The 25,002-nt window shown below is 41.6% G+C and overlaps 2 protein-coding genes across 2 annotated transcripts; one reads left to right on the top strand and one right to left on the bottom strand.

Moving 5' to 3' along the window:
* Positions 1 to 1,808: 1,808 nt before the first annotated feature.
* Positions 1,809 to 10,072, bottom strand: LOC145418443 (uncharacterized). The gene is made up of 9 exons (XM_080286861.1): positions 10,053 to 10,072; positions 9,404 to 9,557; positions 7,663 to 7,822; positions 6,025 to 6,170; positions 4,304 to 4,489; positions 3,624 to 3,743; positions 2,971 to 3,057; positions 2,368 to 2,506; positions 1,809 to 1,892 (listed from the first exon to the last, which is right to left on the bottom strand). The coding sequence occupies exons 1-9, from the start codon at positions 10,070 to 10,072 to the stop codon at positions 1,840 to 1,842; spliced, it is 1,065 nt and encodes a 354-aa protein (XP_080142987.1). The 3' UTR covers positions 1,809 to 1,839.
* Positions 10,073 to 11,266: 1,194 nt separating this feature from the next.
* On the top strand, positions 11,267 to 25,002 carry LOC145418442 (protein Cryzl2-like). The gene is made up of 9 exons (XM_080286860.1): positions 11,267 to 11,392; positions 11,839 to 12,039; positions 13,266 to 13,327; positions 18,110 to 18,275; positions 18,865 to 19,056; positions 21,900 to 21,998; positions 22,539 to 22,621; positions 23,252 to 23,398; positions 24,616 to 25,002. Exons 1-9 carry the CDS (start codon positions 11,267 to 11,269, stop codon positions 24,764 to 24,766), a joined length of 1,227 nt encoding a protein of 408 aa, XP_080142986.1. The 3' UTR covers positions 24,767 to 25,002.

Below are 25,002 nucleotides of genomic sequence, written 5' to 3'. Positions count from 1 at the left end.
TCACAGCATTTTTTCATGACTAGTACAATATTACTACACACTGTTATTACAACTCAGCAATCATGATGGGGACTGGGCAACTTCACGCCAGGCTGGAGTAAGAAGAGTAGGAAACACATTTACTGCACCTCATTTGAAGGACATTATTTGTTATAGCTAAAGGACGTTCAGTGGCCTTCAAAGTGTCCATTAAATCTGATATCTAGTCTAACAAGGTCTGTCACAGCAAGGGTCTACTGCATGTGTATGTAAAATAAGTCTGTAAACTGCCTACACTGGTTGTAATATAGCCAAGTAATTCATAAAATATCCAGCTAGCATTTGACTTGAGTATTTATAAGTCTTAAAAATATATATGAGTAAAACAACTAATATTATATACATAAAATTGGTTGCTAAACAGCCTTCACTAGTTGTATAAATTGCTAAAGTAATTCACATGAGAGTCAGTAAATGAACACAGCTTGTTTATATATACAGACTGGCAGACATAAGGTAATTAATGTACAGGTATTCTTATATATACATTATGGTAAATATGTATATACTGTATAAAGTGTAATGTGTAAAATTCCGATGATGATGAGTGATGGTGATGATGATGATGATGACGATGATGAGTGCTGGTGATGACGAGTGATGGTGATGATGACAACTGTTTCATCATTTTTTTCTTTGATGCCAGACTTCTTTCAACTTGATACCCCAGTCATAAAAGGCATACCATCTAAACTGCAATGTGAACCGGTGGACTGACGGCCGAAGCTGCCCCCCTCCAGCAGTCCACCATCCTCCTTTCAGGGAATAGGGAAGGAACTGAGGGATGTTTGTATAACCAGGCAGTGGAGCTGCATGGTTATATCAGTGTCACCACATGAAGGCATCCCACTCCATCACCACTAAAAATAATAATAACAATAAAATAAACTAATAAGGCATCTCACTTCACCATCATTAAAAAAAAATAATAAAAAATAATAATAAAATAAATGTCACTGGAATGAAGAGATTAATCTATACTTTGTTCATTTTAACCAGGCGGAGATTTCATCCTTTTACAGCCTGTTTTCCATGGCCCAATAACAGAATAAGACAATATTATAGCTCTACAACCTTTCTGCAGCACTTCTTCATGACTAGCAACCATATTCTAGCATTAATCTCTCATTTTGGTTCAGTACCGGGTATGCACGATGGATGGATGGCAATTTTACACCTAGTTAAAGTGAACAAACTACAGACAACCACACACCATGGTCCCATATAACATATTAAGTTGGTCTGGCCTTATAAACTAATAATACTTCTCTTTTCTCCCACTAAACATATGCTATAAATGACTATAAGATTCCTATATGCTGTATATATCACAAATGGTTGCAATTGGGTCAAAGTCTGCACTGCATTAATCTGTACAATAATAGTAGTATAGTTACAACCCCAGGCTCATCTCACTGAACCAAATGGACTGCAGGCTTAAGTTGTCCTCCTGCAGTTCACCATCCTCCTTTTGGGGGATAGGATGGAGGTTGAGAGAGATTCATATAACCAGGCAGTGTATCCAGCTGGTTATATCAATACCATCACATGAAGGCATCCCAATCCAGTACCAACAGCAAAGTACATGCCTCAATTCTAAGTCTCACACTGGTATGATACTGTGGTACTAGGTTCATGTGAATGTAAATTAGTGGACTGAAGACTTGAGCTGCCCTTCTTCTGCAGTCCACCATCTTCCTTTTGAGAGACAGAGAGGAGCAGGGGAACATCTGTGTAACTGTACCCGGCCGTATCAGTGCCACCACATGAGGTGTCCCTCTTCGGTCAGCATAAACATGGCTATTGAACCAAGTTGCTCGTTCCTTCACTTGCACTCGACTGTCTTGGGTATACTGGAAAGATAAAAACAACAATAGAATCCTTCTCTTCTTCCTCCTCCTCCTTTTCCTCTTCATCATCATCATCATCATCATCATACTTTATTCATACCTAAAGATGAGTTGAGGTATATTCCAAAAGCAAGGAAAATGGAAGTATGAAAGCGGAAGAACTAACATCATCATCATCATCCTTACTTTTTTTGTCCCATCCACAAGTGAAGTGAAATACGATTAGACAAAAATGGGGAGGGAGGGGGAGGGGGAGAACTAATCAACATGTCCCCAATTAAACAGGCCACAAACTCATTCACTCTTCATTCAAGCCACCGGAATCTTGACTCTACTTCACAGGCACGGCTCTCCACACATAACTGCTTCATAATTACCTATCAGAGTCAATCCAACAAATATAAAGTTAAGGAAGGGGGCACTGCTAATCCCTGTCACCTTCCAGTAAAGCTAAGGAATATTTACAACCTCCCCTTACCTTTCTCCTTTAAGCCGAGGCCAAAGTTCTTGCGGCACCTGACCATGTAAACAATGAGGAGTGTGTGGACAACCAGACTCCCGACACTGGCAGCGTATCGGCAGTCAGCAATGGGACTTGTCTCATGATGAAGCGCCGTCTGTGGAAAAGAATACAGTTATACAGCAGTTCCTTTATTTCTGTACCTATGTGTATGTGCTTGTATGTATGGTTTGAGTATACAGCATATGTAAGTATCTACCTACACATACTGTACTGCATCACTGACTTACAACTGTACTGGATTCAGGCCAATACCAGCTTTGTTCAAGTGAGTCAACTGCTCCAAAAATTATCTTAAGTAACCACTATTCTGCTCCGGTATGGTACATCATCAATATTGGTGTATTATTGGCTGTTGTGAGCTGGAAAAGAGACAGCCTAATAGAGGATGGCATGGGTACATGGAGGCGACACCACCACCACAACCACAACAACAAACCTCACCACCACCACCACAACCACAACAACAAACCTCACCACCACCACCACCACCACCACCATGTCTCTTATTCCTACCTACAGATGGTGTAAGAAAATATGAATTATGGTAATCTCACTAACCTGTATAATGGCCAACAAGACGAACGCTATGTGGCAGGGACTTAACAGCAGCGCAACACTGAAGAAATATTTACTCTCCACTCGCACCTGTGGACAAAGAAAATTACAGGTATATGAGGTAAGTCTCTCTCTCTCTCTCTCTCTCCCTGTCTCTCTCCCTCTCCCCCTCTCTCTCTCTCTCCCTCTCTCTCTCAGGAAACCATTAATTGGGTGGATATAACTAAATAATGATGTGATGTGGAGCCTGCTATGGTGCCCCTGTTAACTGGGTGGAGATGCAAATGCGGCATCCATCCAGGAACCAAACCTCCAAACCTTTCCCTGCTACTAAAGTCATTTTCACCTGATGGAACTGAGTCACTATGTTGTGGTTCCATAAAATTCAATGAGAGTTTTGAGGTATGACTGAATCTCCTTGGTTACTAGTCACACTGAACATCTGTACAGGATTAACAAAGGCTGTATCAAGCACTTCTAGTTCAAAATAATGGATAAATAAATAAATAAACAACTGGTATATAAGCAAAAAAAAAAAAAAAATGGAAATGCAAAAAAAATAAATATCTATCTATCTATCTATTGCCCCCCAAAAAAAATAATAAAAAAAAATAATAAATAAATAAATAAATAAAAATTCGTTGCTATGAGCTTACCGCCAAATACGCAATGACAGCCCAAGCCAAGAGGAATGGTCCGCCGATGGTAATGGTCAAAATTTCCTCCATGATGAGTTGTTTTATGCCGTGGTGGAGGGCCAGGATCACCACACTTCCCTGTATAAGAGAAAGGCATCATTTCTCCGTCATCATCAGCATCAACAACGTCATCATCTCACCCACACGACACAGTGGATCATCATCATTCCAACTCTCATGTAAGAAAGAGAATGCATAAATGTAGGTGACTCATCATCATCACCATCATCATCATCATCATCACCATCATCATCATCATCATCGTCATTACCATCATCATCCCCAGCTCAGAGATGAAAAAAATGGGAAGGATCCAGAAACAAAGAAAGTATTGAAGAAAGAGAACTACACAGGCAAACTATAGTCAAATGTGAAAAGAATGAAGAATGAGACAATGACTAGGAAAATATATGTGAATAAAGTGGAAGGAGACTGGAGGGAGGGAGGCCAAGGATGAGGTGGAGAGATAGAATGGAGAGTGGTGTGTGCTGGAGGGATGACAGCCTTATGTTGGAGGACAGGAAGACATGGAGGTGATTTGTTCATGACTGCCCCCTCCAGGATTTCCATGATTTGTCTGGCTAAAGATGGACTGAGCGACTGATAAACAGATGGATAGAAAACACTGCGAGTCTTACCACTATCTGCGCGTCAAACAAGATAAGCGTAGTGGTGGTGAAGAGGGTGGAGCACAAGGCCTGTATGGCGGCATCAGCCCCAACTGTCCTGAAGATGAGGTTCTTGGAGCGCCAGTATTCATAACTCAGCACTGACCCAACCACACCCACACCAACACCCAAGACGAGAGTCACTATCAGCCGAACCTGAGGGTATACACAATGAGCTGGTTTACTGTTTGAGGAAGCTTATTGTACTCTATTCACTTTAACTTAACCTAAAATTGCCATCTCCCCTTCTTATATGCTGAACTTTGAAGAGATTTACACCAGACCATTTACTGCTTTACAACAAGCCATTTTTAACTGGAGGGGTTTGATACAGCCTTCACTAAGCCCTTCAGTGTGAGATGAGACTGTCTAGAGTGCCAGTAACAGTAGCACATCACTGACCCAACCACAACCTTTTCCAGTACAGTGCCAGGATCATTATTAACCAAACCTGAGGATGTAGACAGCCAGCTATATAGTTAGTGTAATCATTGTATTAAATTATTTGGCATCAGAGACCCTTCTGGTATCGTATACAGTACTGTATTTCTATTTTTTTGCTGCAAATGACTAAGTTCCTATACTTCAATGCATCATCACAGCAAGATCACGAATGCTTGAGAGGCAGTATTGGTGTTTATTTGTAAACAAGAGTGAATGAATTTTAGTCAGGGACAAATGAAAATAACAAGTTCCGAGGCTTAGGGATTCCTGGTAACAGAATTAGCATTCTCAGATGAACAAAATCATCTACCATTAGCTGTAACATAATACCTGAGTTGTTTCAACAATGAGAAGGCTAACTGGGTACGGTACTCAAATGGAACAAGTGCTAAGGAAAATATGAACAGTTGTAATATTGTCCTGTTCTACAACTTAGTTATGGGAATCAAATCATATGGTATCATATAAATGCAAGTTAAATCATACAAATCAAATGATGCCATGCTTTCTCTTCATAAATCTCCATACAGTACTTAGATTTGAAAGGCACAGCTAATGTTTTTATGGACTGGAAGCTAAGTACCAAACCCACTAATTATTTCCCAAGAGCTGCTAATAACTCGCGGGAAAACTACTCTCAGATGTGACATGATATGTAGCAATATGTGTGTGTCAGCTTGGACTTCTGCTCTATTTAATTATGGCTGAATTTTCCTGTCTGAGTGATAATTGTGTGGCTATACTATTTTCACCTTAACCTGGCCCAAATTTATATCCTTTTGCAGTTTATTTCACACAGCTCAGTGGCAGAAAAAGACAATGCTATGGCTCTACATTCTCTCCACAGTGTTTCTCTGTGACCAGGTTCATATTCAAAAGTTTTTCTATTGTTACAAATCTGCATTCAAGATGGAGAGATTGCAATTTTAGGCCAAGTTAGTGCAAAAAGAGTATAGAGAACGTGGCCACACTACAATTGTAAATTATCGTATGTTTCTTCTCTTCTGACCTAGATCCCTAACCCTTTTTCATCTTGGCTGCTGGCCAGGTGTACTCAGATTGGAGGGCTGATTTGACTAGTAACCAAGGAGACTCATTCCTACTTCACAACTATGGCTATTCAAATTCCATGCTGCCACAACTTAGTATCTGAGTTGTGGGAGTGGATCAGTTCCCTCAGAAGAAAACAAACTGGCTTTAGTACCTCCCAAATTACCAAGTTAAGGTGAACAAACTATACTCATTACCAATTTGAAGATGTTGGTTGGTGGTGTGTTGGTTGTGAAGTTGATGACGACATAGATGATAAGGATAACACATGATGCCACCAGGGCCAGGATCTCAAACGCTTGCTCCCGAAACACACCGTCAAGGATGTATATAATGCAGAAACCTGGAAGAGAGAGGAACATAAAATAATTACTATTTTTACTCTAGCTTGGCCTTAAATTGCCATCTCTCCATCCTGAGTACTGATCTGTAACAATAGATTAACACTAGAATATGATGCTAGTCATAAAGGAGTGCTATGGAAAGGTTGTAAAGCCATATTATTATCTTTTTCTACCACTGAACTATGTGAAATATGCTGCAGAGGGACAAAAATCTGGTCCAAACTGGGGGAAAGAATTACAGTGTTTGTTTAATCCTTTGGCTGTGAGTTACTATTTATTTAACTATCATCAACTCTTTATTACCCCATAAGAACATGGAAATCTGGGGTCCACTTCCTCCAACTCTTCATTTCATCATCATCATCACTATCTCCGTCCTTATTCCCACCATGAGGATGATGTGAGGCAGGATCCAAAAAAAAGAGAGAGAGAAAGCACAGAAATGGAAAACCCACACTACCACCATCATCACAATCACCTCCATATCATCATCATCATATCTCCACCCTAATTTTCACTTAAAATATGGGGTAAAGAAAGCTATAGAAACGAAGCAAGATACAGCACAGAAACAGAAGCCTCTCTAACGAATCTTATCACCACTGCTTCCTGTGTCTCCATGCCTCTCTCTTTCACACACCCTTTCGTTTGTCCTCTCCAGCTTGCTCTCTCACTTTTCCCATTGAGAAGACCAAGTAAAATATGATCCAGAAAACAAATAAACAAAATTATAAGCAACGTTGGGTCTGGTTAGTACTTGGATGGGTGACCGCCTGGGAACACCAGATGCTGTTGGCATAACATTCTCCCTACGTGTCAAGTGGGGTTGGTGGAGGATTAGTGCCCCTCCCTGTAAAACAATTATCTCTAAGCCCTTGGCCACCCCGTTTGGGATACATGGCGTCTGGCAATGAATGAATGAATGATAGCACTCATCATCATCCCAGCCTTAATTCACATAAAAACTGGAGTAAGGTTGGATCCGGTACTCTGACACACTAGACCACTTGGCATCATTCAGTTATATGGTTACCACCCAACGCAGTATATGGCTTCCTGGGTGACAGTAAACAATTGGGCTTGTCACTCAGTGTAGGTCACCGGAAGGCAGAACTACAGTGAGTGAGTGGATGGTGGGCATTTTCACCTACAAATCAATAAAAGCTACAATATTTTGGAACACATCCTTACTGATAACTAGGGATCATATTCTTGTCATTTGAGGAAGCTCCCAAACATCTCCTCCTTACCGATTTATTTTTGGATACAACTAGATAATACTGTTTTGTACACTACTTGTGCAGACTCAGAGTATGCTGATATCAGTATGATTTAGGTAACGCAGAAGAGGACAGGAATGTGTAATAAGCAAAATAAACTGCTTAGGAAAACGTGTTAGGGAGCTTACTTAAGCAACAAAGAATACAGACCTTGGACTGTCTGTATTGTACAAATTTCACCACAAAACAAAACAAAACAAAACAACTGTACCTGAGTGAAAAATGAGAAGCAGGGCAAACACATACTCCGTACCACCTTCAGTGAGGGTGGAAAGTCTGTACACACCCAGGCCAATGGTAATAAATACTGACAGCAAACCTCCAATCACAAGGACCCATTCAAGAAAACGTAGGCTCTGACAAGTGCGAATCTGGAATACACAAAAATGTTACTCCTATACACCGCATTTTTTGTTGTTGTTTTTTTTTTGACACCATGCTTGTTCCAACCTGACAAATATGCCCAACTCCTATCAGCTCAGTTGATAGCCAGGTGTAGTCAGATTCGAGGGCTGATTTGACTAGCAACTAAGGAGATTTATTCCAACCTCAAAAAAATGACTCAGTATAAGCAACGTTGGGTCTGGTTAGTACTTGGATGGGTGACCACCTGGGAACACCAGATGCTGTTGGCATAACGTTCTCCCTACGTGTCAAGTGGGGTTGGTGGAGGATTAGTGCCCCTCCCTGTAAAACAATTAACTCTAAGCCCTTGGCCACCCTGTTTGGGATACATGGCATCTGGCAATGAATGAATGAATGAATTTAAGCTGTATTAGTGGCCCAGTTCTGTCAGGTACAAAAAACCAACTAGTGAAACCCTTACACTACATTTTTTTTCCTTTTTTTTTTGTAACCTGGAAGCTGTAGGAATGACTCAATCCTACAGGTACGGTATACATGAAGTGGATTTATAAGGAAAAACAGAAACACATAATGCACAGAGTGATTTGTTTATGAGGTGCAGCCAGAATGAAAAAGGCTTAAATGATGTGAATGACTGGTTTATTTCACTGGAGATGGTACACGTTAAGTAAGACATCACAGTGAGGAGGCTAATATGCTTCATGTAAAACCTTCACTTCAACATCACCATTATTGTCTTTGATGCCTTGATCCCCCATACGAAGCCCAGACAGGATGACTCTAGCAATATCATCTCTATGCTACTTTGTCCTCCCTTATCTCTCTCACTCTCAAACATTCCTCCTCCTCTTCCCTCATCTTGCCACTCTTCTTCCCCATCATATAATGTCTGTCTTTACCTTTAATCTTAGTCTCACCTTCAGAGATTTCCCTTAGCATCCTGTCTAGAGCATGTGCATTCTCTTAGGATGTCCATAACACCTATATATACTTCTTTCTACCTATCTGTCTATCTATCAGTCTATCTATCACTATCCTATACTGCCCCATCAGGACTGTAGGGGCCCAGGGCTAAGGTACATAGTCCAGATATTTAAGGCAAGAGTGACTATAACCTTCTTACTCTAACCTGGCCTAAAACTGCAATCACTCCATCTATGATACTGAATTACAACAAGAGATTAACGCTAGAATATGATACTGGTCACAAAGAAGTGCTATGGACAGCATCCAGCACCACAGCGTTGTCTTATTACAGAACTGAGTTATGTGAATTAAGCTGCAAAGGAACAAAAATATGGGCCAAGTTAAGGTAAAAGGAGTAGAGTCATTTGCCTCCAGTGCCATTATGAAAGCAACAAATCCCAACCGCTCCTTGGACTTTTATGAACTCTATCAATCTATCTTGAATTCTATCTATCTATCTATCTCTTGTTGGAAGCCTTAACCCTAGAAGGGGTGGCCACAAATGAAATGCCTCCACATCACTTTATCCTCACCCAACACACTGCTCTCTCTCCAACTCATCCCCCTCTCTCTCTTATACCTCTCCATCCCATCCCTCCATCTCATCCCACACCACTTACATTGCCAAACATAGAAGGTCTAATGGTCTGCGTCCTGGGTATTCCGAGGTCTTCAAAGGTGATTGGTCTCTCTCGTACCCACTCTGGTTGTTGCTGCTGTTGTTGTGCCTCACTGAAACGTATCTGGCTGCCTCGTAAACCATCCATCACAAACCTGAAACATAAAAATCATCATCATTTCTCTTCAACCATCAGTCACAAACCAGAAATGTAACAATCCTGGCTGTTGTCATTATCATATGCAGTAAGATCTAGAAACAAGGAAACAAGAGTGCAAAAGTGGGGGAATTATCAACACCATCCTGACTTTTTTTTGTCCACTTAATGATGGAGTGAGGTTCGATTTAAAAAAGGAAGGAAAAGAACAACACTACTCCTTGTGCTCTACCGTAATTCTGAAAAAGAAGTACCGCTACCGTATATATGGAGTGCTTCATTTTAACTAACCCAATATATTGCACTGTATCGTATCGTTTATAAAGGCTCCAACATCTTTGCATGCATTGGTCTTCATTGCCTAATGGCAGCTCTCCATCAGGCTTGATCTCTGGCAGCCTCCCTACTCTGTCCCTTATCCCTGAAGTCACACTCGATGACCTCATCCCAGGACTTGTTTGATCTGTCTCTCACAACCATATCCTAGACTCACCTTCTGCACCCAGCTGTCATCTTCCATCTTCTACATACACTCAGAAAATCTCAATACACCCCTCCTCATCACAACATAACATTACTTATTATGAAATCACAAATACACAGTGCATACATAAACCTCTCCTACATTTTCACCAAACAAAGGCTTAATAACAGAGCGCCAAAAATACCAGTTAGTGTATATATGACCATCACACAGTATGCAATGCTGTTCTTATGGAAAATTTAGAGCTGAAGTCACAGGCTGTAGCTGGTTTGTTTTCATCTGAAGGAACTGGACCACTCCCAAAACTTAACTGCTAAGCTAATTATTGTTACATGATATCTGTTAAGGTAGTTATGAGGTGGGAATGAATCTCCTTGGTTATCAGTTAAATTTATCCTCCAGTTTGAGTACACTTTAGCAGGTAAATTAACTGAAGAGGGTTAGGGATTTCTGTTGGGTGAAAAAACACACACACTGTAGAAAATGTGCCTCTCACAAAGCCTTCTGTGAGTATCTGTGTCACTTAATATACGGTAGTTATCCCTCGGGCACCAATGACTCACTCTCAGCTGACAAATATACGGCGTTTGTTGGAATACCAAACTAGAGTTGTCCCCACCATAAGAGGGCTAAGACTATCCTTCACAACCTAAGAGCTGCCTTTATCTACAGTAAATTAAAGTACAAATAAATGAAAGTAGGTCAAGCCAATTAACCTAATGAATAACGACTGCCTATCTCAAATTGACGCTGCTATTCTCCACTCTTCTAACTACAAATTACTGCCATATTTGAATACTACAATACTCAATCACGTACCTTCATAGGAATAAAGAGTAACTGGGTCAGGCAAGTGTCATTAAATACACCTGAGAGAAATCCTTGGGGTGTCTACATTTGTTTACGTTCGTGGTGGTGTTGCTAAATCCGTATTCACAGTTATTGCTAAACTTATAAAACTAAATATTATTATCTCCCCCCAGATTGGAAGAGACAAGCACAAAATCACCAGACCACTTAGAAAAACACTGTGAAACTTTACACCTCTGTATTGTTTGCTGTTAGATGCTAAAATTGTCTCTAACTGGAAGTGGATATACTAGCGAAAAAACAACGCACAGTCACAATTAATGTCCTCAACGCTTGGCAAAATTTAACTTCATATAATTACGTTTCCTTGCAGCTATAGACCATGTTGAAGTACATTTATTTCTGTTACTAGGATGTACGCCATGAATGCTGCTAACTTACTAAGCCATGATCCCCTAAACACCACAAGAAAGAGGAAGACGCCAATTGCTGGGATTCCGGGCCAAGTGTTCATCAAAAACTATTTATTTTCAGGACAGGTAAGCAATAATTTCCCCTAAACGAGGACTCTGAGATAGGAGAAAGGTATCATTCGTTTAATAGGGGTTTTATTGCCACTGTATTAAGCTGTTTGGGTGAATATTGATGATTGCAGTGTTGGTGCATTTTCTCACTAGCGAATTCCATAGCTATTTTTATTCTTTATTATGTACGTTTTGGAGACATGATTTTTTTACTAGTATATGCTTTTGCAAGATACGATGGTGCATGAGACTTGTACGTATAGGGTAGACATATGTGGTAATTAAGTGTAGTAGATATTATGGAGATAAAAATACAAAGTACGAGAAGGAAGGGTAATCGGATAATCACTTTTTTTTTTTTTTTGAAGGTGGGGGAAGGAGTGAGTAATATGGAAGGCAGAATACATTAATAGCAGAGGATTGTTGGTAAATTTTTGCCAGTGGCTGTACCTTTTACACAGATGGCAGCTTCAAGTTTACGTAGTTTGTGCCACGTTGGGTTGAAGTTGAGAGGAGCAGTTTCAACCAGTCCCCTGCTGGTGAAATCATCCGTTGAATTGAGTTCAAGATGGGTGTCAACCTACAGAGCAGCTATACTTAAGGATTTTGGTCAGGATCTACAAATTGAAGATGTTAAAAGAAAAAAACTGAAGAGCCAAGAGGTTAGTAAGATTGATGTTTTGTAGTAGTAGTAGTAGTTGTTCCCTAGTCACTCTTGCCATTGTTGTTCTGGCCCCAGGGTGATCTGACAAACGTAGACTGCCACTAGACCGAGCCTAACCAAATTTTGACCTAGCTAACATAGACTCACCAGATTCATCCTAATCAAGCTAAATTTTCACCTAATTATCATAGACTCAACTAGACATAACCTCCCGGGCAACCAAAAGAGAATTTGAACTAATATACTGTAGCCTCCAATTCAACTTAACCAAACTGAGCTAAATTTTGATCTGGCTAACAAAGACTGTCACTAGACCCAACCGCAGGCTGAAGTCACCCTTTTCCATAAGTGCAGCATCCTCCTTTTGGGGATATAGGAAGAGAACTGAGGGTTTGTATTACCAGACAGTGGAGCCACATACTGGGTAGTTATATTAATGCCACCACAGCAAGACATCCCTCTCCAGCACCTGGCTCACACTGCAAAATCTGTCCAGGGAATCGTGTTGTACAGTATCAGGGATGTTTCAGAATATCAGCTTTTTCCTTTTAATTTGTCTGTCTGTCTCTAACCAGATGCCTTGATCCCAAAATGGGTGGTCACAGTTGAATCACCTTCAGTTTATTCTGTCAGTCATCAGGCTGGCCTCTCTCCATCTCATATCCCCCCCACTCACATGCCTGTGAAATGTAGGGCAACTGACATTTTATCTTTATTTGCAGCAGTGGATCTGAGCCCTCTTAGTCAGAAGACGTCATATGCATTTTATGTCCACTACTTTTGTTGTTGTTGTGGCCATGACCACAATAGAAATGTAAATGTGGTGGACTGCAGGCTTTAATGGCTCCTCTGAAGTCCATCATCATTTTGAGAGCTAAGGAGGGAGTTGAAAGATGTCTGTATAACTCCTGGTTTGTAACAAATACTGAAAGTGAAGTTACTGTACATTGTACGGGGAGGTTCATGTACATATAATTCTCCTTTTCTACTTCATCCTGGTACTTCTTAGGCTGTGGGGACAATTCAGTCACCAGTATCAGTAAGTGTCCTGCATCATTTATTCAAAATCCTACTCCCACTGCCTTACCTATGCCCACATAAGCAAACCAAACTGTTTTCCCAACACGTAAGATGCTGCCGGTTGTGTTTATGGTGGAGTGCTGCTTATGGACTTTTCTTATGTACGGTAAAGAAGAAAAATGAATTTATATTTCTTTTCCTCAGGTGAGAGTGGCAGTACATAGCTGTGGTGTCAATGCCTCTGACCTGCTGATGGTGGAAAATAAGTACGTATAGCTGTCTGAGCTCCTTTAAACTGATATTGTATCATTCCACTTTCTCTTTCTTTTTCTTTTTTTTTTTAATGTGAGGAAGAAGGAACCAAAGGTCACGAGCCCACAATAACTATTCCCTTCAAGAGAAAAACAAAATACAAGAGAGAGCCAAATTCAAGATCCGATCATTTTGAGATGCCTGGACACACTGCGTTTGAAAAACTGGAGATCATAGGAAGCAGGAAATACAGACAGAGGGAGACAGTTCCAGAGTTGACCTGTCGCATAAATGAAGTACCGGGAGTAACGGTTAACTCTTGCATTAGAGAGTTGAACAGAAAAGGGATGAGAGTTTGCTGCTAGACGGGTGCTACGTGCCCGTCGTAGAGGTGGAGGAATGCAAACAGACAGTTCAGAGGAGCAGTGACCATTAAAGTAGCGATAGAAAAGAGATAAAGATGCAACAGTGCAGTGAAGAGACAGAGGTTGAAGGGAGTCAGTAAGAGGAGGAGGGTTAATGAGACGAAAAGCCTTGGACTCCACCCTATTGAGATGAGCTGTATGTGGGGAACCTTCCCACACATGAGAGTTGTACTCCACACAGGGGAGGATAAAACCCATGTATAGAGTCAACAATTGTGCAGGGGTAAAGAAGGAATGGAGTCGGCTTAGCACACCCAATCTCATGGAAGCAGATTTTACAAGAGATGTAATATGATCTTTCCAAGCCAAGTCCCGAGTAAATGAAACCCCATGCATGTTCAAGGATGATGCAGGATTAAGCTGAATATTATTAAACATTAGTGGGTACACCTGTGGAAGATTTTGTCTGGTTGATAGGTGTAAGAACTGAGTCTTTGATGCATTAAAAACAACAAGATTATTTTTACCCCAGTCAGAGATATGAGCCAAGTCAGACATTAGGTGTGCCATAGCCTCATCCCTTGTTTGTTGAAGTAACTGCTGAGATGGATGTTGCGGGAACCAAATGGAAAGGTGAAGGGTGGAGTCATCAGCGTATGAGTGGATAGGGTTAGATGTACAACATAGGTCGTTGATGGATAAAAGGAAGAGAGTTGGTGATAGGACAGAGCCCCGAGGAACAGCACTGTTGATAGATCTAGGAGAAGAATGATGGCCGTTTACAACAGCGGCTATAGAACGACCAGAAAGGAAGCTAGAGATCAAGGCACAGATAGAAGGATAGAAACTGTAAGAGGGCAGTTTGGAAATTAACCCGCCCCGTCCCGGAGACGTGAATTCATGTCCTCACATGATGTGCACTCATATCCCGGAGATGTAAATTAACACGGCAACATTGTAAGGTCCCTAATTTGCACAATTTTCAATTTAATTTGCACAATTTTCAATTTTCGCGAGTGATTTTTGGTACGTATACACGGGACACCTTTCTCTACAAGATGCCAGGCAGGGACAATGCCTTACCCAGCATGACCTCCTCCCCCCCCCTGCATGCCCCTTTTCTCAGCAATTCACCTGTTATCAGTGACCTGGCCAGTAAAGCCATGTCATGCCACGGTACGAAATTCAGGGCCAGAGTGATTCCTCAATCGATGACAATGTGGAGGACAAACATTAGAGGAAGAAACAGTCAGAAATGATGATCAGGTAATGTGGCAAAAGAAGGTCAGGAATGGTGATGAGTTAGTGAGTGAAACAATGCTTATAATGCCTATATTACCGTTTGAAAACCAATATACTCTCGTACTACATATAAATTCGTACCAAATAAATAAATAAATACCGTTTAGGAGTGGTGTGGAATAGTTATCCTCCCATAGAACTCGTTTTCTTTGCAGCCAGCCTGATAGAAAACCCTGTAAGGTAAGGATGTACTCCTACCTGGATCGAGTATTTTAAACCTCAGGTGAGCGATTTCTCTATGAATTTTCGATGTTTCTCACCAAAAGCGAATGTTTGAGCCAAAAAAAAAAAAAGGTCCAAAAATGTCGGGACTGGGGCGTACCACTGTCCAGAAAACGTTGGGATGGGGCGGGTTAAAGATTTATGCCAGACTTGATCAAAAGCCTTCGAGATGTAAAGTGCAATGGCAAAGCTTTCGCCAAAGTCCCGAAAGGAGGATGACCAGGAGTCTGAAAGGTAGGTGAGAAGGTCGCCAGTGGAGCGTCCCTGATGGATCCCATACTGACGATCAGAATGAAGGTTGTGATAGGAAAGATGCCATGAAGTCAGACTTCCAGGTGATTTACTCAGTTTGGGAAAGATTTCTTGAATGGTAGGGGTTAGATACAGCCATCATTATCCCCTTCACCACCATGAGACATCTAACCTGAATAAAACTGTCTGGAGATAGCAAGAATAAACTAAAAAAAAGATGTCATTGGATTCAGAGGCTAATAGTTTTGGGGAGGGATGCCTTCACGGTCATTGGGAAGATGTAACATTTTCAGCTTATGTAGACTCCACTTCATGTTCCCCCATTTGAACGGTTCCCCACACTGAGATCAAGTCATATCATTCATTTTATCTGTAAACTAACATTTAGGACTTTAATTACGTGTGATGTAATCTAAAAATGATGCACGTTTCCTCTGAAGGACTCCCTGTATTGGGTTTGGACAAGGTACAGCTGATGTTCTCTATGGACTAGGAACTAAATTAAGTGCCAAAGCAGCTACAGTAAGACCTCGATATAATGGACTTCAATAGACTGGAATTCGCTTTTACTGTAATCGAGGAGCTACCGGACTAAATTCCTATATATCAGAAAAAGTCCGATAAAGCCAGAAGCAGTCCGGACTACCTGACCACTTCAGCTATGTTCACCACATTAAGATAAATAAAAGACATGTCTGTCAGTGTACAGTGCAGTATTATTGTATATATTATACCATTTGATTACTGTAGTGGAGGTATAATATAGTACAGTACTGCATTGGTAGTGAAAACAGTTTAAAAACCGTTGGTGCGATCCGGACTAATGTCTGATATTTCGGAAAAAGGCTGGTTAGCAGGAGGATGTCTGGATGTCGCTTTTGTCGGAATTTCACTTTTTTCAGAATGGCTTGGGCCCCAGTTAGTTTGTTACAGTGAAGTCTTACTGTAATTACCTCCCAACAGTTGCAGGAAGCTGTTTGGGAAAAAAGAAATTTGAGATGTGTAATAATACTTGTAGCAATGTGAGAGTCTCTGCTTAGATTTTGACTCTGTGTACAGTCACTTAGAAGAAAAAATGACCAAGTGATTGTACTTATGGCTGAATGTTTCCTGCCTAAGATTGATGACTGTGTGGCCAGTTACCTTGCTTGTAGCCACATTACACTCCTGGTACTGTAGCACCTTCTGGGGTCATGGTGACTAGGTTAGGTATCTTCCCTGCCACGTTCCCTATTATCGTCTGGAACTCAGTGACCATGTGTGTGTGTGTGTGTGTGTGTGTGTGTGCATCTGTGTCTGTGTCTATCTGTCTGTCTGTTTCTGTGCGTGTGTCAGCTCTTGAAGTCATCAAGTCAGCATATATAGTATTTGGTAAAAGTAGTGTACAGTACAGTGGGCTCGCACAGTGCGCGAGAGATTGGGCAGTCCTGGTCCTCGTGGGGTGTGAAATCGCTCACTGAGAATACGTAATCTCATGGGAAAAACAACCTATGGGCGGTACCCCCTCATACCTGGACATATTTTGGCCCTTAGAGAAATAATAAAGGTCAAATTTTTCAGACATTGTACTGCAGATATAGCTACAATAACAAAAATATGGGCAGTCACCTTAACAGCGGTAGACAACAGGCCTGATGGACTTACAGTAAATAACAGGGGTTCCAAGGCGCGGCAACACACTTACAGTGCCCCCACCGCCACCCCAGCCGCACCATGCTTGTTTAACGGTTGCCAGTGTTGTATTATTCTAGGCTTTGACAAAGAAATTTACAGCCTGTTGAATGTTATATTTTTTCCAGAATGCAGCATCAGTCACTATGGTGCGGGTTGCAGGTATGCCAGGTGAAGCAGGTGAGTCAGGTGGGGCTGTGGAGGTGGAGGGGGAGGCGGCTGGTGAGTCAGGTGGGCAGTGGAGGAGGAGGGGATGGCGGCGGATGAGACAGGGGAGGTGGTGAGGGGAGGATCCTCCCTCTCCTTCTCGCACCTGCTCACATTTTCAGCAATTTCCTTTATCTCTTCTTGCTTGTTTGTTTGATTCCTCATCTTGTTATGGGCGTATTGGCAGTATAACAACTTGGTATTCGCGAAATAACCGTCATTATTATAGAAACTGGGTATCGATTCTGACTTATTGTTATTGCCGAAAATGTTATTGTCGAAGTTGTTATTGGTGAGATCTTACTGTAGATTCCTCTTGAGCACCTTCTCCACCAACCTCTAGGTCACTATTTGCACGTTGTGTGGGGGTGGGGGTCGTGTACTGATGGAAAGTCGTGTTTTTGAGCCACTCCTTGCCTCTAACTCCTGTTTTGTGAGGTTAACTTGTGTAGTCAAGCTTTTTGGTTATTATTTTTGGTCACTTGTGCACGATGCTATATGCGCATTCTGAGCTCACGCAGTAGGTGAGCCCACTGTACTTAATTTATGCTCTTCATCAACTGAATGTTTTTTTTGCAAGCCCCATTGAGCAGGGAAATAATACAGATCCAGTAGATTGTGATGCAGGAGTTGTGGCAAAGGCGTGGGGCAGGATGAGGGGGGGGGGGTATGGGGAGAGGTTGAGAATGGGGTGGAGCGTGGTGGGTGGTGGGTGGGAGGGGATGCAGCTCAGGCCATCAGAGTTTATGGGTTAATGTCATGTTTTTGAATTTGCAGGTACGGCCAACAGATGAAGCCTCCATTTGTTCCCGGCTTTGAGATTTGTGGGGAGGTGGTGGAGGCTGGTAGTGATGTGACGACCTTGGCAGTGGGCAGCAAGGTTATTGGGATCAGTAAAGAAAACCTGGGAGGCTTTGCAGAGGAGTGTGTACTTTCAGAACAGGTTAGATATGACAGCCAGTACAGTAACCTAAATATTAACCTTTCCCCCCCCCCCTCCATCAGTTAACCCCTTCAGTATAATGTGCTTTTTATTATATTCAGGCTGCTGACAGATAACTTTACTTTGAGAATCACATCAAATTAGGGCAGTGGCAGCTCCAGGATTTTCTTAATTGGGTGGAGTCAAGGGGGAGTTGAGGAGACATTGGTGTGTTGTTATAGATGAGGAAGTACACTGGCTATATTTCTCAGCATGATTTATGGCAAGTAAATAGTATGGTAGAATTTGACAGCAGGGCAGACCAGGTGGACACATTCACAGCTACCTTGATAGGCTGCACAGGAAGGCAACACTTTCATAATTAAAAGAGGCAACTTATAATGCCTACTTAATATGCTGTATATCATTTAAGCAACTTTAATACCTCTATTTTATTTATATATATATATATATATTTATTTCCATCCATCTTTATTTATTTTATTTATATATTTTTCTTCAGGATGAGGCACCTGTTCATGAATGATATTAGGTTAATGGTAAACCCCAACCATCCCTCAGATTTAAATCCTCATGTCTTTGTCTATAGGATTTGTGGCGGGTGGACCATGCGGTGGGTTTTGACAGTGGCGCGGCTTTGGTGGATTCATACGCCACTGCACTGATAGGGCTACACAGGAGGGCCAAGATACAGGAGGGCAGCACAGTCCTCGTAACAGCTGCTGCTGGGGGTCTGGGTCTGGCTGCCGTTGACCTTGCCACCAGTGTGTACAAAGCTAAGGTATTGTTAAGCGGCTGTTGCATTATTGTTAGGCAACTGTAGTACAGGCATACCCCGGTTTAACGATGTAATTAGTTAGGTAAAACCCCATCGTTAAGCGGTGTACCATACATCGGGGTACTTTTAACATGTAAAGCAGTGTGGAACGTTTACCAGGCTTGAGTTCCCCCCAAACCAAGCTGAAAACCCACCTAAATGAGTCCAAAAACAAGTTTAAAGCCAATCTAAATGGCCTAACAGTTGTCAAGGAAGCTAACTCAAGCCTAACACCTTTAAATTAACTCACTAAAACCATCCATCATCCAGTCCTATGTTGCCTCAAGAGGAGAGTAGGAAATCGGGGCTAGGCAAGTTGGTCCTGACATTTAAGATGAGAGTGACCAGCCTCACTCATCCCTGAGTGGCATTATGTGAGCAGTGAACCCCAGCCACCTCTTGGATATACACTTAAACAGGCCTAATCCAGTTGGAGCACCGCAATTACCTAGCACCTGTAAATAACACACTAAAACCAACAAATAAAATCTGAAAATTGTCAAATATAAGTCTGGAAAAAATCAAGCTTAGTAAACAGTCCCCCAAAATGACGATGTTCACCCCACCTGTGGCTAAAATACGTTAATCTAAGTCTAAAAACAGTTTACAAGTCAACCTAAACACACAATTTTAGACTAAAATATCATCAGAATCGGTTTAAAAAAAAAATCAAAACCCTTTATTAAACTGGGGTTTGGCCATAGTGAGGCGGAGTATGGTGGTATTTCTACCCCCATTGTTAAGCCAGGGTATTGCATCTAGGGGTATCGTATATCAAGGTATTACTTTATATTATTAGGCAGCTGTAATGTATCCCAATGCAGCCATAGTTCTTTCACCTTAAATTGGCCAATATTTTCATCCTCCTCGAGCTTCTACCTGACTCATTAGCAGAATATTTCAGCACTAAAACTCTGCACCCTTTCCCTAGCACTTCTTTGTGACTAGCTGTATATTTTAGTGTTAATCTCTTTTTACCTCCTTTAGAGGCTTACATGAAGGGAGTGTTAGTGCCAGCTTTAACATGTGGATGTGAGACTGTAGTGTGGCATGAAAATGAAAAGTCAAGAGCGAGAGCAGTGGAGATGGACCACAGAGGAATGTACTGTATGTGGGGTACAGCGTGGATAGGATATGGAATAATGTGGTTCACAAAGGATGTGGAGTGAGGAAGTCTGTAGACACTAGAATCGAAGAGAGTGTACTGAGATGGTATGGTCATGTGGAGAGAATGGATACCGGTAGAGTGGTGAAAAAGATATATCTGATCGAATTTGAAGGAGGGAGGAGGCGAGGTAGGCCAAGGAGAAGGTGGAGGGATGTGGTGGATACGTGTGTGAGGAAGAGAGGTTTGGAAGTCAGTGAGGCCAGGGGACTGACAAGAGATTGAGCTGGCTGGATGAATATTGTGAGGAGAAGTGCATGATCAGGGATTTGGCACCCCATTTTAATGTGACAGCGTCTGGATTGACTCTGTCGGATACGTTTGTGTGAAGCTACAGAACGTGGTGAATGTTTTGACATATCAAACAGGGCCAGGATTCCGGGGGCTTGAATGGTGAGGAAATGGAAGTGTGGCCCATTTGATTGGACAAATATGGGCTGTCTGGATGTTGCAACTCCTCACCTTGCCCTAAGGTGGGAAAGGAGACCTGGATGATGATGATGATGAACAGCTTAGTAGCACCTCACATGAAAAAAAAAAAAAAAAAAAAAAAAAAAAAAAACAGTGCTCCCTTAACATCCACGTGGATGTCCAGGGACTTGTTGTAAGTACCCAGAATGTTTCATATTGTACTGTATTTTCCATACTTATCTCTAAAACCTCATTTCACTCTTTTATGTCCCTTGTTGGTGTGAATAGGGTCTTAGGTGCTATGCATGTGCAGTAGGGAGGTGTTTTTCTGAGTTAGGCTAGGTTAGGGTCCATAAGTACCAGTCCAGGAGCTGTTGTAAGTATCCAGAATGTTTAATATTGTATAAACTTACCTCTAAAATCTCATTCTCTGGTTCTTTTGCATTTATTTCAGTCTTTTATGTCCGTTATTGGTGTGAATTGGATCTTAAATAGGTGCTATGCATGTCCAGTAGGGAGTTGTATAGGTGTTTTTCTGAGTCAGGATAGGTTAGGGTCCAAGTACAAATCCAGGAGGCTGGGGCCCACTTTCCGGACGGGATCACTTTCCGGACATGCCTTTGGCTCTGTTACGTTGGATAGTAGAGGGATTACTGTATGTTCAAAAAAGGAAGACAAAGAAAATAAGAAGTCAAAGTGACGAGTTGAAGTTATGCAAAAACCAAAAATTTTATACTTTGCTGTAGAAAAATATTCCCCCAGAATAAAGTGATAAAGAAACAAAGCCACGAGTCAGACCATCTGTGCAGTACCCGCCATGCATAGAGCAACCATTCTGTGATGTCATGCTTGATTTTCTTTGTTATGACGCGTAAATGTGATTTATGGTGAACATTTTATAAAATTTTCATAAAATGACTATTAAAAACATCATTAAAATCCCTGAGGTTGGATATGAAATGACGATCAAAATCGTCATCGGAATATCAAAGGGTTAACATTTTCCGGTACATCCACATCAACACCACAACACTCCCAAACATCCTCATTTGTTTGTCAGTCCTTTCATGTGTTTCTGTCCATTCATCATCCAATCCTGTGTTGCCCCATGAGGAGCGTAGGAGCCTGGGGCTTGGCAAGTTGGTCCTGACATTTAAGATGAGAGTGACCAGCTGTATATTTTAAAGCATTGGACTCTTAGTGTACATATAATCGTATATCTCTATTTCAGGTTATTGGTGTGTGTGGGACAGAGGACAAGGCAGATCTTGTCAGAAAGAAGGGAGCCTGGGCAGCGCTGAAGTACAATAAAAGTCACATTTTAAAGAAAGTGAGTCCTAGATTGTTTCCATAGCTCATGATTCTGGTGGCTTGAATGGTGAGGGAATGAGAGTGTGGCCCATTGTGAGTGGACAGATTTTTTCTAGCTCTCTTTCTCTTAGATTTGTATTAATATATCTATATATATTTTTTTATTATTATTATTTTTAAACGTTCTCCCTACGTGTCAAGTGGGGTTGGTGGAGGATTGGTGCCCCTCCCTGTAAAACAATTAACTCTAAGCCCTTGGCCACCCCGTTTGGGATACATGGCGTCTGGCAATGAATGAATGAATGAAATTTTTATTTATTTTTTTTTTTTTTACCATACCTCATCCCATCCATAACTGGGCAAAGAGGTTTAGATGATGATGAAAACAAGATACTTCGTTTTGGACATAATTTTGTGGGAATATGGGATTGGGATTAAGGGTCAAAATCAAGGAGTTGCTGGGAGAGAAAGAGAGAGAGAGAGGAGAGGGGGAGAAGGAAGGAGGGAGGGAGAGACATTCTAACCACTAAACCACCAGCATGTATCCTCTCTCTCACAGGTTGCTGAGGTAACGGATGGTAAAGGTGTTGATATTGTGTTTGATGCCGTGGGAGGAGAGATATTCAACGACTGCCTTGAATGGTGAGCACATGTGTCTGTTATTTTGTTTGCAAGAATCGCCCATCTCTCATTGTGTTAAGTTGAATTTTGCGTGGAATTGTAGTTATACATTTTAGCTGCATTTACTCTTTGTTTTTATATATTTTATACATAATGTTTAAGATGTACAGGTATCTTGTTTGATGATTACAAGGACAATTCTCTATATGTGCTGCCTGAAGAGTGACTTATACAGTAGACTCATGTTCTTTTACTTTGAACACCTGTTTTGTGTGCAGTATTACTTTATTTGTTTCATTTCATTTATAAAAGCTCCAACATGCTTGCATGCGTCGGCCTTGGTCACCTGATGGCGGCACTTCATGCTGCTCAGTCTCTGGCAGCCTCCCTATTCAGTCTCTTATCCTTGAGGTCACAGTCTATGACCTCATCCCAGCTCAGTTTTGGTCTGCCTCTTGCAACTACGCCTAATGTTCACACCTCACCTTCCGCACTCAGTTGTCGTCCTCCAAGCTTTCCACATGCCCAAACCATCTCAATCTACCCCTCCTCATCACAGCACCAATACACTCCAGTTGCATCCTACCTCTCAACTCTTCAACTGTAAATAGTTAATCCTGTTGCATACAAACATCCCTTTATCTCTTCCAGTGTATCACACGAGGGAAGCGTAATCGTGGCAGGATTTGCTAGCCGTGTTATCCCCCACATTGAGACCAGCCAGCTGCTCCCCAAGGCTGTCTCCCTCATTGGACTTTCCCTCACACATTACCGTGAAGCCGACAACGCTGTGTACAGGTGGGTGGCGGCTGAGGAGGATGCGATGTCTTCCATAGTCAGTTTAATTTCAAGATAGGTGATGGAGAGGGTGCCTTCATGTGGTGGCACTGATATAACTGGGTGATGGAATAGTGACAGTGATGATGAGGATGACAGTAATGCTGATGGCAGTAATGATAAAGATGACAATGATGATGGCGATGATGACAGTTGATGATGATTTAAGAGTATGTGAAGGCCGGTTTTGTTGGTGCATTGCTAATTTTACCCATAGATAGTTCACAACAGTGGCATCTGGTGGTATAGTGGTCGGAATGCCCTAGTTGGAGAGAGAGCCTGGTGTAGGTTTGAATCTCCAAGGGGTGACCGGAGATTTTTTGTTTGTTTTGTTTCGTTTTGTTTTCTATCATATAGTGCCACAAAGGGAAATAGTCTGGTCACCTACCCTTAAATACCATGAACTCGTATTCCCATCAGTTAAGGAAGCTCCCTAACACCTCTTTCTTTGTGATTTGTTTTTGGATTTGACTGGTTAATGTCCTTTTGTATGTTAATTTATGCAGAGAAAGGAAGCTCCCTAGCACCTCCTCTTTAATTATTTATTTTCTGATATGGCTGGGTAATGTCCTTTAGTATGTTATTTATGCAGAGTATGGTGATAGTGGAAGGATCTGCATAACACAGAGGAGGACGTTAAGGTGTAATAAGCAAAATAAATCAGTTAGGAAGAGGTTTTAGGGAGCCTCATATCCAGGAAGAATATGGGACGTGGACCACAATAGCCTCAGGTGTGTACAGTTCAAAGGGGATATGATGGAATTACCTGTTACCATTATTACTGTTACCCATTTGACTGTTACCTTTCTTAGTTACTGTTATTACCATTCTCACCATTACCATTTAGTTGTTACTTTTCATACAGTTACCATAATTAAGTTACCCAAGCAGATACCCCAATACTAGCCTGATCTATTTATCTATCTATTGCCCGACGCCCTAATTCCGTAAGGGGCGGCCATAAACAGAATTCCCTCCGTGTTGCCCTGTCCCCTGCCATTTCACTGCCTTGCTCCCAGTTCACACCTGCCTCCCTCATATACCCCTCCATTCCATCTCTCCATCTCATCCCTGGTCTCCCCTGCCCCCTTCCCCTCTCCACCTCACTCACATACACTCACATACACACTAGCATCATTGTTTGTCATATTTGGCCTGAAGATAATTTTGCATTTCAGGCAAGCAATAGAAGACGTAATTGACATGCACGAGATGGGTCTGATCACGCCTCACATATCCGCAGTCTTCAAGTTGCAGGAGTCCGCCCAAGCCTTTGATTACATAAGGGAGAGAAAGTCCACTGGGAAGGTTGTGTTGGAACTGCGGTGAAATAGACACTAAGCTTGGAAATTAATAGATACAGTACTGAGCTTGTCAATGAATAAAAACTGAACTCATGAACATATATACACAAGTCTTTGCAACTCTGTCAAGCTTGGAAATTATAGAAACCGACCTTGTAAATTAATAGAAATGAAAATATATACGGAAGTCCATGCTACTCAGTCATGTAACGTTTAGAAGCTGTATGAGAATGTCAAGCTGATTTGGGGCTCTTGGCTGCA

The sequence above is a fragment of the Coenobita brevimanus genome, chromosome 114 (assembly GCF_032717465.1).
Source record: "Coenobita brevimanus isolate Jiangsu-jjx chromosome 114, ASM3271746v2, whole genome shotgun sequence".
In the NCBI taxonomy this organism is placed as follows: Eukaryota; Metazoa; Arthropoda; class Malacostraca; order Decapoda; family Coenobitidae; genus Coenobita; species Coenobita brevimanus.
This window is presented reverse-complemented; position numbering and strand designations above follow the sequence as displayed.

Excerpts from the sequence above, each read along its gene's own strand:
- LOC145418442 (XM_080286860.1), top strand. The coding sequence starts at position 11,267 with ATGTACGCCATGAATGCTGCTAACTTACTAAGCCATGATCCCCTAAAC. Across the intron at positions 19,057-21,899 it reads CCAGTGTGTACAAAGCTAAG|GTTATTGGTGTGTGTGGGAC; the intron begins GTATTGTTAAGC and ends TCTCTATTTCAG. Across the intron at positions 23,399-24,615 it reads GCCGACAACGCTGTGTACAG|GCAAGCAATAGAAGACGTAA; the intron begins GTGGGTGGCGGC and ends TTTGCATTTCAG.
- LOC145418443 (XM_080286861.1), bottom strand. The coding sequence starts at position 10,072 with ATGACAGCTGGGTGCAGAAG. Across the intron at positions 4,490-6,024 it reads CAACCAACATCTTCAAATTG|GTTCGGCTGATAGTGACTCT; the intron begins GTAATGAGTATA and ends GTATACCCTCAG. Across the intron at positions 3,058-3,623 it reads CTGTCATTGCGTATTTGGCG|GTGCGAGTGGAGAGTAAATA; the intron begins GTAAGCTCATAG and ends CTTTGTCCACAG.